This window comes from Plecotus auritus, assembly GCF_963455305.1.
Source record: "Plecotus auritus genome assembly, chromosome: 12".
Lineage (NCBI taxonomy): Eukaryota > Metazoa > Chordata > Mammalia > Chiroptera > Vespertilionidae > Plecotus > Plecotus auritus.
This window is the reverse complement of record NC_137778.1, coordinates 9,931,705-9,945,989: the sequence shown is the minus strand read 5'-3', so window position 1 is coordinate 9,945,989 and position 14,285 is coordinate 9,931,705. Positions and strand designations below refer to the sequence as shown.

The 14,285-nt window shown below is 43.4% G+C and overlaps 1 protein-coding gene across 6 annotated transcripts in view; it reads right to left on the bottom strand.

Moving 5' to 3' along the window:
• SRGAP2 (SLIT-ROBO Rho GTPase activating protein 2) overlaps positions 1-14,285 on the bottom strand; it is a 239,334-nt gene that overhangs the window by 65,806 nt on the left and 159,243 nt on the right. For all 6 annotated transcript variants that reach the window (XM_080648555.1, XM_080648556.1, XM_080648560.1 and 3 more), the window contains exon 5: positions 4,359-4,421. In XM_080648555.1, the coding sequence (XP_080504681.1) occupies positions 4,359-4,421 (63 nt within the window). The remainder of the gene's footprint in view (positions 1-4,358; positions 4,422-14,285) is intronic.

The following is a 14,285-nucleotide window of genomic DNA, read 5'->3' as shown; positions in this document are numbered from 1 at the left end:
TGCTGAGATGGCCCAGGCCTCTTTACAACTTGGCCCCCAAACAACTGGGAGATAGAAGAGCTTTGTCTGGAGAATCTGACCATCCAAGATCAAAGACCTAGAAATACTGGTCTTCCCCCAAACACAGTCCAGTCAGATCATCCCACAGTAAAGGCCAGGTTGACATAGAACTTCAACCAGCTTTTCACTGCCTCACTTCAATATAAGCAGGCAGCCCTGGCCAGGTAGCTCAGTTGGTTAGTGTTGTCCCATATGCTAAGGTTGTGGGTTAGATCCCTGGTCAGGGCACATACAAGAATCAACCAATGTATGCATACATAAATGGAACAACAAACTCTCTCTCTCTCTCTCTCCCCCTTCCTCTCTCTCTAAAATCAATAAATAAAAAGTAAAATATAAGCAGGCAATTAAAAATTATCAGACTTTAATGGAAATATCTAATAGGAAAGACCAAAACAACCAATATAGAGGAAACAAAGCATACAGAAAAAAAAAAATTTCAAAAACAAATCATCAATAATATCCCTAGAGAGAATCAATGAGAAATGAAAAAAACAGTGCACCATGAAAGAACAAGATGCAACAAAAAGGGAACAATAAAAGAGCTCTTAGCAATTAAGATTCAATTTAAGAATCTCTCTAGGGAGCCTGACTTCATGTCCCTCCTCTGTGCAGACATGTATTTTACTTCCTACTCTGTTTTTTTCTGTCTCTTCTATTAAAACTAAGTGCCTTGATTTCAGGGGCATCTCTTATATGTCTTTATATCCCTAGTGCCTAGGTGTTGGAGACACAAGCAAGCAGAATTGGGGAACTATCAGTTGACATTGTTTCAAGGGAGCAGGTGCTAAATACCAGTCCTGGCTCCTAGCAGACCAGCTGCTGCACCAAATCAAGGGGACTATAAGCAGGAAGAGGACTTGGAATCATCAACCTCTGGTGACCAATACCCCCCATGTCCCAACACCTCTTCTTTCTTTCTCAATTCTAGGGTTTCCTTGACTCTTCCCACTCAGCCTATCCATTGGCTTTAGTGTCCCCACATACACTCCTTCTTGGGGGGAGCTTGCCAGGCCTTTCCAGATTCAGCCTCTGAGTAAACTGAGGCAGAGAGTTCCAGAGTTCTTTGGGATGGGAAGCAGTGTGCTCCGAATTCAAAGGCATTCCTGGATCATCAGTCAGAAAATGAAAACCACTTATATATGCCATGGCCTACAAACTAGCCAGCTTGTTCATTATGGGGGCGGGGAGGGGGGAGTGCATGCAGGAGAATGCTCACTGGGATTGCTCTCTGAGTAGCAGCTGTGGGAAGCAGTTCCTGGCACAGAAGCCAAGTCAGGAAAATCAAAGGCCCTTCAGGCAGGAAAGAGGAAGGTATAGAGGGGCAGCTGGCCATTTACGGAGTCCGGGCCTCTCTACCAAAGGCATCTTCATTTGGGAACACCTGGGCCCTTCCTCTTGGATCATCAAGGTTCAAAAGTGCTTAAATTATCAACCCTTGGGTAACAGTCTCCCAAAAAGAAGTACTTATGGCCATTAGAGGAAGATGCAAGGTAAGAAAAGCACTAAATATGATGGGTTCCTTATAACCTTGATTTCCTTTATCCCATACCCACAAGTGACTTCTGTTGCCTACAGATTCACTGAAACAAGAGATCCTTCCATGCCTTCCCGAAGATCCATGTTCCCTTCTTAACGAGAGAGAGAGAGAGAGAGAGAGAGAGAGAGAGAGAGAGAGAGAGAAAGAGAATACTCAGTAGCTTCCCAAATCCAGCATACAATGGTTCCAGTTTACTACTTGATGAAATCACTGTCCATTTAGGTGACCAATGGGCCTGGTTTACCCTGGACTTCCAAGGGTTCAGACTCATGTCCCAGGAAGCCCTTCAGTCCTAGGCAAATAGGGATAGTTGCCACCCTAATGCCATGGTGCTTTATTCATATCAGTCCTATGCTTATCGCACCCTCAAAAAAACAACTCATGATTCCATTCTCTGAACTTTCTAATTGCCTTCAGAATCTGCAAACTCATCTGACCCTTCATTATAGCATTCAAGTACATGGCATGTGGAGACCTGGGTCACAAAGCATCCCCCAAGATCACATAGCTAGTGGTAGATTGGGTAGAATCTGGATTGCCTAATTCAGGAGGCTCTAGTCACTAGACCAGGGTGTTTCAATCTTGGTACTATTGATATTTTAGGGCAAACAATTCTTTGTTGTGGGAGGCTGTCCTGTGCTTTATAGGATTTTAGTCACATCTAATCTCTAGCACCCCTCCATTCCAGAGTGACAGCCAAAAGTGTCTGCAGGTATTGTAAAATGTCCCCTTGGAAGGAGGAAAGTCACCCTCCTTGAGAATCACTGTACCAGAGAATCACTGCCGTCTCTGGAACTTTCCAGAGTCCTCTCTTTTTTCTCTTCCTATTGCCTACTACAAAAAATATAAAATTTTATTTTGGCCCCCGACAGATTATGAGTGTATATCAATTCACCTGATGGCAGGGGATACCATGCTCAGCCAGTTCTGTCTGCGCACCAGTGGGAAGATCGTATGCTCTGCGTTGTCTGTGGCCATGCAGTGGCAGTGCAGCCCTGGCCAGCGTGAAGTGCCCGAGACTGCAATTCTCTGAGGCTGCCAGCTTGGCCACCTCAGACCAGAACAGTGAGGGTCAGGATTTCCTTCCTCACTCTAATACAAAGTATACACTGTGACTTATTATTTTAAAAAAATCTTAGCATATTAGATCTAGGGCTCTGAGTAACACTAACGGATCTCCAGACACTGTTCTTTCTCTGTTGCACCTCAAAGGTGGAACGCTGGATTTGACTTAGCCTTGGGTTTGCTGGTGATCCAACCTACTCCTCCCCAGAAACAGTGAACTGCAAAGGCCCGAGATGTTTATAGGAAAAGAGAAGGATTCATATAATGATTACATGTGTCATTTTCTATCTTAGTGAATTCTTTGCAGGAGAGAGGAGTAATAATAGCTCTCCTTGGTGCCTAGAAGATGCTCTAAAAATAAAGAGCAGAAGTAAAGCATTATAAAGACAAGGGGGTTCAGGAAACTCACCCAGTCTGAAAATGGTCCAAGTCAACACACTTCTGTTTCTAACAAGCCTTAACTTCACTTGAGAGAAATGAAAACCTTGGAGCTAAACCAAAGGGTACTCTCTATCTACTTGGCTTCAGAGCCAAAGAGTCAGAGCAGAAATTCCAAACACACTGAGCTTCACTGGAGGCAAGTCTGATGACTCCCCTGTTTACTTGCTTAAGCGTTGCCATGACAATATGGCCACACCTAGACTTTGGGATCAAGAACATGGAATTCTCGGATCCCAAATGCCTGTGATCCAAGTCACCATGACTGTCTTCCTGTGAATTTAGAAAAGAAAGGAAGAGAGAGAGAGAGAAAGAGAGAGAGAGAGAGAGAGAGAGAGAGAGGGAGAGAGAGAGAGAGAGAGAGAGAGAAAAACTATAGCGATTAAGCAAGTAAACATAGGAAATCAATTTCACCTCCAAAACAGGATGGGGTAACCCTGGAGAATGACACAAAGACCTGGCACAGCTCAGCTCGAGGAGAGGCCCTAGAAGGCCTTAGCTACACAATTGAAATATTCCCTGTACGGCATCAGGAATTTCTTTCGTGTGCATGTGTGTTTTAATTATAATTAATGAAACATGGCTGGGGAAAAACCACCACCACCACCTCCCAGTGCATGAAGAAACACGCATCAGCCACAGGCACCATGTGTCTGAAGCGCCAGCCACTTCAGAACAGATTGTGCTTCTTCCTCCAATCCTGAAGCCTGCCTCCTTACTGAGGTTTGGCCTTTATACAACCCCAGAGAGTTGATGCAAAGCTCTCTCTGCCTGAACTGGTCTCTCATATTATGGGCATTTAGGACTATGCTTCCCTCTAGAGCACTCACTCTAGTCTCAAACAGGTAGATCAATCCAAGAACTGATGCAAATCCTTAAACCACAAATCCTTTCCAACACACACATATTACTAGTGCAAAGCAGGCTGTGTTGCTTTGCCTTTAGGTGTGGGGTCTCTGGTTTGCTGCAAATGGGGTCAGTTGTGCTGGTGATCTAAGCCTTGGCTGTTCTCTAGTGATTATCCCCCAAATGAAGCCAGAGTTAGCTGGCATGGCTGAGAAAAAGTGTTTTTGGCTCATTCAGGTTTGAAAATAAGAGTGTGAAAAAAGAGATGAGATGGGTGGAGGCACCCCCAATGGGGACCGTGCACTGTCTTCAACTTCAGCTCAGTTCTGTTGCTGATGCAACTATGGCCACAGCTGCCAAATGCTGCTCCCCTCTGCTTGTTAAAGAGCCAGCAACCCATCTTATTTACCGAGTAGAGCTCATTCAGGACCTTCATCAAATCATCTTGGAGCTGCTGGCCGACTTCTTTACTCTGCAAGAAAAGAGGAATAAAGGTCAATTGGGAAACAGAAGGAAGAAGGAGGGGGCAACAAAGGCAAGAGCAGCATTGGCTCTACAAACAACGCAGACTCAATTAAGGCCCATTATTTAATCCAGTAAATCAGATAACCACTCCGATCAGACCCAATTATGGTGAGATTACTCAAAGAGTTTTAATAAAATGAAATGTGCCCCTTCTATAGCCTAGCAAAGGCAATCAAGTGAAGGGAAAATGGGTTGTAGCCTTCGGTTTTTCAATTGGTCCCCAAAGAACAGGTCTGAAAGCCACATCCTACCTAGCAACTGTTGTTAAGTGGAACAAATTTTCTCAGAGACTTGTAGCCAAGCATTCCTGAGAATTGTGGAGGAAAGTAAGATGTAAAATAGGATGAGATGGGAAGAAGTATATAAACTTCGAAGAAAGTACCTAACTAAACAGAATCCTTCAAAGAGGAAGGAGTCAGACCTCTTTATTTTATTTTATTTTGGAGTTAGACCTCTTACTTGCTCTATCTCTATCTTAAACTTCCAGGGCAGTGGTACCTCAGTAAAGACTGATTGTGAGACTGGCTGAACTGTTACTTGATTCTGATAATAAATGTTAAGGGGTTGCCAACTGGGTAATCCCAAGTAGTGGTGGCTCTCAGGTTCTTTGCTGCTGCCACCCAGAACTGGCATCTGACTACACAGAGCGAATAGTATAAACAGAGAAGAATGAGGAAGCAGAAAGGAAGAGCCACGCCTTCTATACTGAGTGTTTTATGCCAAGCCCAAGAGAGCAGGGGATAAAACTGATTGGCATCATTGGGTCACTGAGAAGGGGAGCAATTGTTTTTTCTTCTACCAGCTCCTTCTAGTTCTTTTCTATTAAAAATCAGATATCAACAATGCCCTTCTACCAGAAGGAATAACACACCTTGGCATAGCTCAGCTCCCAGGCAAATAAAGAAAGAGGTCTTGCATGTCAGACATATAATCACTTAAGATTTTGTCTTCTTTCAAGATGTATGACTTTAAGAATATTATTTTTGACTACAAAAGGAATATGTTTATTGTAATACATAAAACAGTAGAAAACCTCAAAAAAGAAAAAGTAACTCTTAATTTCTACCACTAAGAAATCATCACTTTAGACTTTGTTACTTATTTTTCTAAACTTCTATAATTTTTGTGAGATTGGGATTACAGTATACACACTGTAACTTGTACACTTAAATATGTTGTGAACATTTCCTTACATATTATTATTATCCTATAACGTTACAATAGACTATATCGATGTAGCTCCTAATCTTAGACATTTACATTGTTTATAAATTTTTATGATAAAACATGCTGCATTAAATTACTTTGCACATAATCTATGCACACACCTTTCATTATTTTCTCCTAGAAGTAGCACTGCTGAGTCAAAGACTATTTACTTATTTATACCATTAAATTGACCTTGAAAAAAACTGTACCAATTTAAAATAACACTACAGTGGTCCGCAAACTGCGGCTCGCCTCTCTGTTGACTAATGAGTTTGCCAACCACTGCACTAGAAACATAAGAATGCTATTTCACTTTTTTGTCTTGACCATTTGACATGGTATCCTGCTGTAATTTGTAGTCCTTTGATTCTAGTGAGCTTGAACTTAAAAAAAAAATGTTTATCAGTCATTTTCATTTTTTTATACTTTGCCACTTTTCTATTATGGAGTTAATTATGGAATATAACACGAGTGACCTTAGTCGTGGGTTGACATGAATTTTTATACCTGGTAGTGTGGGGAAGGGTGGAAGGAGCCCTGACTTAGCAATCACAAAGAGTCTCACATTCCCAGATCCTCTACCATCAAGAAGGGAACTGGATAACTCAGTTAATCTCTCTGGGCCCATGTTTTCATTTCCATAAAATGAAAGTCTTTGGCTTAAAAATTCTTAAGGTCTTTTCCAACCTCTGCCATTCTATGGTTCTTTATGATCTTTTGTCTGACTTCTTGAGTCTGTGTTAGATTCAAACACCACCCATTTCAGGGTATGGCTGGTTGGCTTCACTCCATAGAGTGGAAAATAATCAGAAAGTTCTCAGGGATCAAGATGCTCAATAAAATGGATGGCTTCAAAGGTTATCGTGCCAGCCTTAAATTTACCATTCCCAATGCCTCTCATCCATGCCCTCAACCACTGGAAGACGCCACAAGAGAGAATGCCTTTCATCTAGGAGCTCACATACCAGCCTCTCCTTCCCATGTGAGGCCAGCTGAGCTCCACTGAAGAGCAGAGGTCCCAGGAGGTGAAGTGAGGCGAAATGACTCACCAATGAGCCCAGAGTCAGCAACAAGGCCAGGAAGTGACCATGATTATCACTTCCAAGTGCCCTGCCCTCCCACCTCCGGACCAACTCCCCCAGCCAGCCTCCCACCCTCCCTTACCACCTCTTATCTTTAAATGGCAGAGGTTACAGGAGAAAGCTCCCAGTCCTCTACCTTTTTTTAAAATTTAAATATATTTTTAATTGATTTTTTACAGAGAGGAAGGGAGAAGGAGAGAGAGTTAGAAACATCGATGAGAGAGAAACATCAATCAGCTGCCTCTTGCACACACACCCTCTACTGGGGATGTGCCCGCAACCAAGGTACATGCCCATGACCAGAATCGAACCTGGGACCCTTGAGTCCGCAGGCTCTATCCACTGAGCCAAACCGGTTAGGGCCCAGTCCTCTACCTTGTTCCTCACCCATCACTCAAATAACTTAGTGCCCACAGAAGGAGGGCGGGGTGAGGAGAAAAAAACATAACCAATAAAACAGCAATTAAGCCCAGGCAGATGTTTCCTTTCATGTACTACCCATTAGTTGAAAAGGACCGACTCAACTATTATCCCTGTTTATTTGAACAGTCTGCTGAAGCTATGCGGACTTCAGGCTTCCCTCTGGCTGAGGGCTGGGCTGGGGACATACGTGTCACTAGCCCAGTTCAAGTGTCAGATAAAGCCGCCAGCAAGCCCCCAGCAATCGGGAGCAATTTTGACCCATAGAGAGAGGCAGGAAATAGCCCGAGCCTCTCCTTTCACAGATGAAAAAGGCCACCTGTTCTCTATGTCAGAAACCTCAACTGTGTGCCTTTGGTGGCAAGCATGGCCCCAGCGTCACTGGGAAGGCTTCCGTGCTGGCTGCTCTGGAGAGGTTGTCAGAGTTGGGGTGCTACAAGGGGACCCCACCCCAAAACAAGGGGGGCATCTATTCCTGGGAACAACAAAACCTGATGAGGCCGAGTACATGACAATGAAGATTGTAGAGCCTTTCCGTTCTCTATTGAAAAAGCAAGGGGTTTCTAGGCAGGGAAGAAAGAGAATTTACAGAGCAGTCTTTGTGCGCTATCACACAGCCCGCATCTCTTCTTCAAAGTTTCTTGGAAGAGAATGAGTCATCTAAACATTGCAGGAAACCAACTAAAGTCAAGGGAAAAAATTACTTTGGGCGAAGTTTTTCTCTTAAATGTTTGTGTAGTAATCTTTGCTTCAAAAAAAAAAAAGATGCCTAAATTTAGAAAAGAGATGTGACACAATTGACAGAGCTGGCCCTATGGGACAGGAAGTACAATGGTGTGCTCTGGCGGGGATCTTTTCTTTGGAAATTAACCACAACCGTTTGGGCCAGAGCAAGTTTCAGGGCCCCCACTCTGCCTGCTTCTGGGTGGGGCTGATCGGAAGGCGGTGAGATTGCGACAGCTCCTGCCAGCTGTGCGCTTACAAAACGGGTAGGGAATCCTCCTTTTCCAACAGATAACAGCATTGGACAACAGAAATGAAACACACAGCCTCATTTCCGCAAGGCCAACGTGCCAAAGCCTCTCACTCACCAAAAGGAGCAGAAATGGAAGGAGGCATGAGGCTACATGGACTGGGCTGCTGGGACACGAGGCTGGTCACTCATCTTTGGGTCAATACATTTTCTTAGCTTGGCTGGGTTTGTCTATTAGCATTTCCCAAAGAACACTGATTATGAAAAGGTTTTAAAACCAGTCCTTATCAGGGAGATACTACAGAGTTGTGTCATTGGGCAGGCACAACATTACTCCCTATTTGTATGAAAGGAAAAAAAGAGGAAGGCATGTCTCGGCCACGTGGTGAGAGCTAATTTCAGCCGTCCCAAGGCTGAGTCTGTCAGCAGGTAGAAACAGTAGGGTCATTTACTTCTCTGTCGATTACCCTGTGCCAGCAGTTTTCCAAAAAAAAAAAAGAGTTTTCAAGGGCACAGATCTCCTTCCATCAGTGCTAGCACCCCCTCCCCAACCCAAAGATACTCTGAGACCAACTGTTTAAAAACACGAAACAGTTTGAAATTGAATTTGTGTGTATGGATTTCAGAGGAAAGGGACAGGAGCCCGACACGGACCTCTGGCAGCAGAAGCACCTCCAGATGCAGAGTGACTGCTACAGGGGCACTCACTCACCTCTTCAAAGAGGCCACGTTTCGTGAGCTGGAGATTTGCCTGAAATGCTTACAGTGGGGAGGACAAGGCTGAAAGGAGAGGCTGCTTGGCACCAGGGCCAGTGCTAGGTGATGGTGGGCATGGTGTCTGGCCTCTCCCCAGCTTATCAAAAGAGGTGGTGCAGAGTGAGGCTGTGAGGATAGATCAGAGCCCAGGAAGGATTCCAGGCTTCCCCTGGGCCACACCACCTGTGTATATGCAGAGGCCTCTATGCAGCCTTCACTCACGGATTAAGCTGCCACATGATGGCTCTCGGGAACCATGCTCTAGTCATGACCTTATACTCTGGGCTGCCCAAAGTAGCATAAAATACAAATCTACTGAATGGCAAATGTTTTATAGAGAGGTAAGCAGGGAGCTGTCACAAGAGGGATGCCTGAAGTGCTTTTACTCTCTGATAATAAAGTAGAGAAGGACTTTAAAAAATTCATTTTTTAAAAGTGTAATCCAGTATTTACAACAGTACTTTTATGTGCACTGCATTCTGATATTTCCTATTCTTTTCTCTTCTACTTTTTTGTTAGTCATAACTCTACAAGTTCACTTCACAATTCATTAGTAAGTCATTATACACGTGTTTAAAAGGATTGGGTATAATTGTGGAATTCATTTAAAAAAATGGGTTAAGGACTGGAGCCCACCAAAAAAGACAGGTGCTAAATAACATTGCCCTCTCAAGGCGGCTGATCAAACGTTTTGAAGCAGGTTCAATTCCTAGATCGTGGCAATGGGAAAATGCTGGATGTTCAGGAGAGCAATGAACAGTTTGGTGGCAAATATTTATAGGACATCTATTATGTGTCAAGCACTTGTGGTTTGGGAATGTAGTTGGATACAAAACAGACAGCTTAAAAGTCCACAATCTACTGAGAAAGGTGGGCTTTAATCCAATGTCTGAGCCTATCAGAACACAACTCTTCCAATCCCAGTCATTACTAGAAGTGGAATTTCTTAAGTTAGTTTTCTAGTTCAAAAATCAATTTTTTTCTATCTCAGCCAAGAGGTTTCCACACTTGAACCTGACTCCAGATGTTGAATCTAGCTTGCCAGAAACAAAATGTGATTTAAAAATATCTAACTATTACATGGCAAATCTTTCTGAATTTGCCTTTTTAAGTTACTAATAGATATTTCAGGTTATAATGATACTGCTTCAGTATAAAAACAGTCACATTCCATTTTTAAAGAATGCCTTGAGCTTGTCAGCACCATAAAGGCTAATCTCACCTGTAGCTCCTTTACTCCGAAGTGAATGGGTGTAGTTAAACTCTCCCTGTGACAAGTCATATTTTAAAAGAAAATGTGAGAAACCTGACGCAGTCTGAAACCCAATGTCTGTCTCAGAATTTGCATTCTGAAACACAACTGGTTTCACATTTAGAATTCTGTTTAATTATCTGAAGAGCTTGGGAGGGAGGGAGGGAGGGAGGAAGAAAGGAACCCCAAAGTTAATAACATGAAACCATTTAAAACCAATCAAAAAGAGATTATAACTGTTAAAGCATCTTTCTGTCTTCTACAGTGCCCAGCCCACTGCTGTGTACACAGCAGTCGTAAAATAGCCAGTTGTTGAATTAGATCACATTTGAGTTTAGAACACTAAGCTTTCACATAACAAGAATAGAACAATATAGCCATGTTTCTTCATATACATTATTAAGGCTTTTCCAGGGTCACACAGCTATTCAGGACCCTGTCTAGGACCAACTGCACTATTAGAAGAGGGTGAAGCATGAAGGCTCTGGAATTGTATGACTTTGGGTCAGTTATTTAACCACTAGAGGCCTGATGCACAAAATTCGTGCAAGAGTAGGCCTTTGCAGCCCTGGTGGCTGCCAGCTGCCTCGATCCCTCCCAGCCACAGCAGCTGCAGCCCTGGCTTTGTCCGGAAGGTTGTCCGGATGGTCGTTCCGCTTTTCGGCTTATTTGGCCGTCCAGTCTAATTAGCATATTACTCTTTTATTATTATAGATTCTATGCCCCAGCTTCCACATCTGTAAAATAAGATAACAATGAGATAACCCATATAAAGTGCTTAAAACAGAATCTAGCACCCAGTATGCTCAGTATTAGCTATTATTGTTAGAATCCAGCCCTTTTAATACTCTCTTGAATGCTTTTTCCACCACACTGTGCTGCTTCCTTATGTTCCCTCAAAACCTGTTGAAGATCATGATGTGGAATTGGGAAGGTCACCAGAAACTAATTGCCAGGCAGGAATGCGGTTAAATCCCTCCAACAGAGGGGCTTACAACCTTCAGGGAATACGAATCTGTTTTCCCTTATGCCTGGTGCTGCAGAAGGTCCTCTGCTCTCCCCAAATCTATTCTCTGTCCCATCTTTAGTAAGAACTAAAGTAAGAATCACTCTGTAAGAAAGATGCCGTTTTCCTGAGGGAAAATAAAACAAACAAAACCAGTAGGTGTTTAGCAGAAAGGAGGAAACTGGCTAGGTGTGGGGAGGTACAGAAGGAAAATAAGGAGGCTAGAATTACTTTCTATCCCTCCAAGTGGATTAAACAGAAAAGATCCTTCTCAGCTGCACAACTGGACATTGGTTCAATTGAGCTTGTATTTTAAATGTCCAGAGGTAAGAGCTCCCTGTAGCCCACGTCAGTGAAGACAAGGACTGCCCATTACCAAGTTCTGGTTTAATGAAAACGGGCGCTTTCTCCTCTAAGACACTTGTTTCTGAAAGCCATTTCCTTAAAGTCTTTCCAGAAGTTCTGGAATGTATGAGTAGTCAGACTTGATGTAACAATGCTAGCGGCCCTGGAAGAAAATCTATTCTTTGGCATGGCAGCGAGTCCCGTGGATTCATCTCCCACCTTCCATGGATTCTCACTGTGCTCTGTTAGAACTGACCAGAGCCTCTCGTAAGAGAAACACATAATTCAAACAAGACTGAGAGACCCACTGGGCTGGGGCAGGGGTGAGGACAGGAAGCGGCTGAAGGTCCTCTGCTCTCCCCAAACCTCAGATGGTACAGTCTGAAGCACAATCCTATAACAATCTGAATGTTCCTCCACAGTTGTTTCAATCTCTTGGAATGGCCATTTCTAATACTAAGAAAATAAGTTGAAAACAACACCCTTAAAAGGAAAGCGACAATCAAGTCTGAGGCTTCATTTCTTAAATCATCACTGTGAGCCTTTTCTTGGCAAATTTCCATCTTTAACTCTTTTTGTATAATGATTTCAGTGGGAGTGTACTAATGTCTTCAGGTCCTGATCTCCAGGGCTAAAACATTTCCTGAGGTTTCGTGGAAGATGAGTAATCACCCCACCTCCCCGGCAGGACACTACAGACATAGAAATGATGTCTAGGTGACCGGGAACCCTCGGGTAGACTGGGACATAGGAGACAAAAGACACAAAGGCAAACAGGCAACACGAGAACACAAATCTCTCAGCAACTGTAAAATGAACTCTGGGGGAAAAATAATCAGTGGCTTGAAACTGGGCAAAAAGCGGGGGGGTGGTGGAGGGAGTCAGATAAGGTTCTTGCAAGCATATGCCTTTCTACAATAAGAAATTCCAGGAGTGGGGGATGAGCAGAATGCCCGTGCGGCTCCCAGATGGCTGGCAGAATGGAAGAACAGGAGTTAAAAGTGCTCATCTGAAAGCTGGCAGCATGAACACAGAGAGGAGGGTGGCCTGGGAGAAAGTTAAACAGTCAGCAGCACCAGTGCCGGAAATGCTGAGGGCACTGGGCAAAGTGCTGATTAAATACTTTAAGAAAGAGGAACCCAGCAGCAAAGTCAATTCATTGAGGGATCCGTGTAGTTTTAGTACGTTCAGAGTTGCCTTAGAATCCCCTTGTCAAGGGAGAAAGAGGTTCCAGAAGGTTCAGTGATGGAGAGAGTATGTTCTTGACACTCCAGGGATCAGAGCTGGACCTAAGAGGAGCATGAAGCCAATTCTGGGAGACTGAGTAGAGTGCTTTACTGGCAGAGAATTAGGATGCATTTCTTTGGGGCTGGGGTGCAGATCGGAGTTGGGAGAGCTTTCTTCAGCTGCAGGGGTGGTCTGCAGCCTGTGTCCTTGCCCACACCACGTCCACCTGCACAGTCACTCCTATCAGTCATGGTCCACATACCGTTAGAATCTCTATCCTGGAGGAGGGCACCTCCCCTCTTGCTAGTGCTTCACCCCAATGAAAAAATCATTGAAGTGTGAGAAGGAAAATGTACAGAGTTTGTAACTGGCGATTTCCCATCTCCAGCTCTGATTTCTCACCCAAGAGCTTCAATTTTCCTCTTCAGTTCAGGCTTTATAAATGTTTCAGGTGCACTTGAAAACAATGCGCATTTGGCTGCAGTTGTTAGGCACAGTGCCCATATATGTTACTTAGGCAAACGGATTTTCTTTTTTTGTCCACTTGTTTAATCATCCACTAAAGCAGGTGTATTAAATCTCCCAGTGGGGTTGATGATTGTTTATTTCTCCTTTTAATTCTGCCCATTTTTTATTTATATACTTTAGAATTTTATTGTTAAGTATATACTTCTTTCTGATAACTTGAATCTTTAATTATTATGAAATGTTTCTCTTTATCTCTAATAATACTTTTGGCATTAAAATCTACTTGGTCTGAATTTATCAGAGCTCTCTTTTTTCCATCGTTTTGCCCTAAACTTTTCTATATCCTTATATTTAAAGGTGTTTCTCCTCTTACAAGCAACGTATATGTATACTTCACTTTTGTTTATTTAAAATCTGGCGGAAAATCTGTTTTTTAATCTTATATGACTCAATTTACACTTGTCATTACTGATAAATTGAAGCTTAAATCCATCCACTGGCTATATGCTACTTGTTCTACCTGTCTCCACAGTCCCTTTCCCTCTCATTTTTTACCTTCTTTTTTTTCTTCCATTTTAAAAAGTTCAGTGAGCCCTGGCCGGGTAGCTCAGTTGGTTGGAGCACCGATCCGGCACACCAAAAGGTTGAGGGTTCAATTCCTGGTCAGGGCACACACCGAGGTTGCAGTTTCTCTCTCACATCGATGTCTCCCTCTGTTGCCGCACCGTCCGCCTCCCCCACCCTCCCCACCCCCGCCCCGGCCAGTCAATCAGTAATAACATACCCTATGATTAAAAAAAAAAAAGTTCAGCCCTAGCTGGTTTGGCTCAGTGGATAGAGCATTCGTCTGCGGACTGAAGGGTCCCGGGTTCGATTCCAGTCAAGGCATATGCCCGGGTTGCAGGCTTGATCCCCAATAGGGGGCGTGCAGGGGGCAGCCAATCAGTGATTCTGTCTCATCATTGATGCTTTCCTCTCTCTCTCTCTCTCCCTCCCTTCCTCTCTGAAATCAATAAAAATATATATTTTTTAAAAAGTTCAGTGAAAGCCATTCTTTTTTAGTATATTTTATA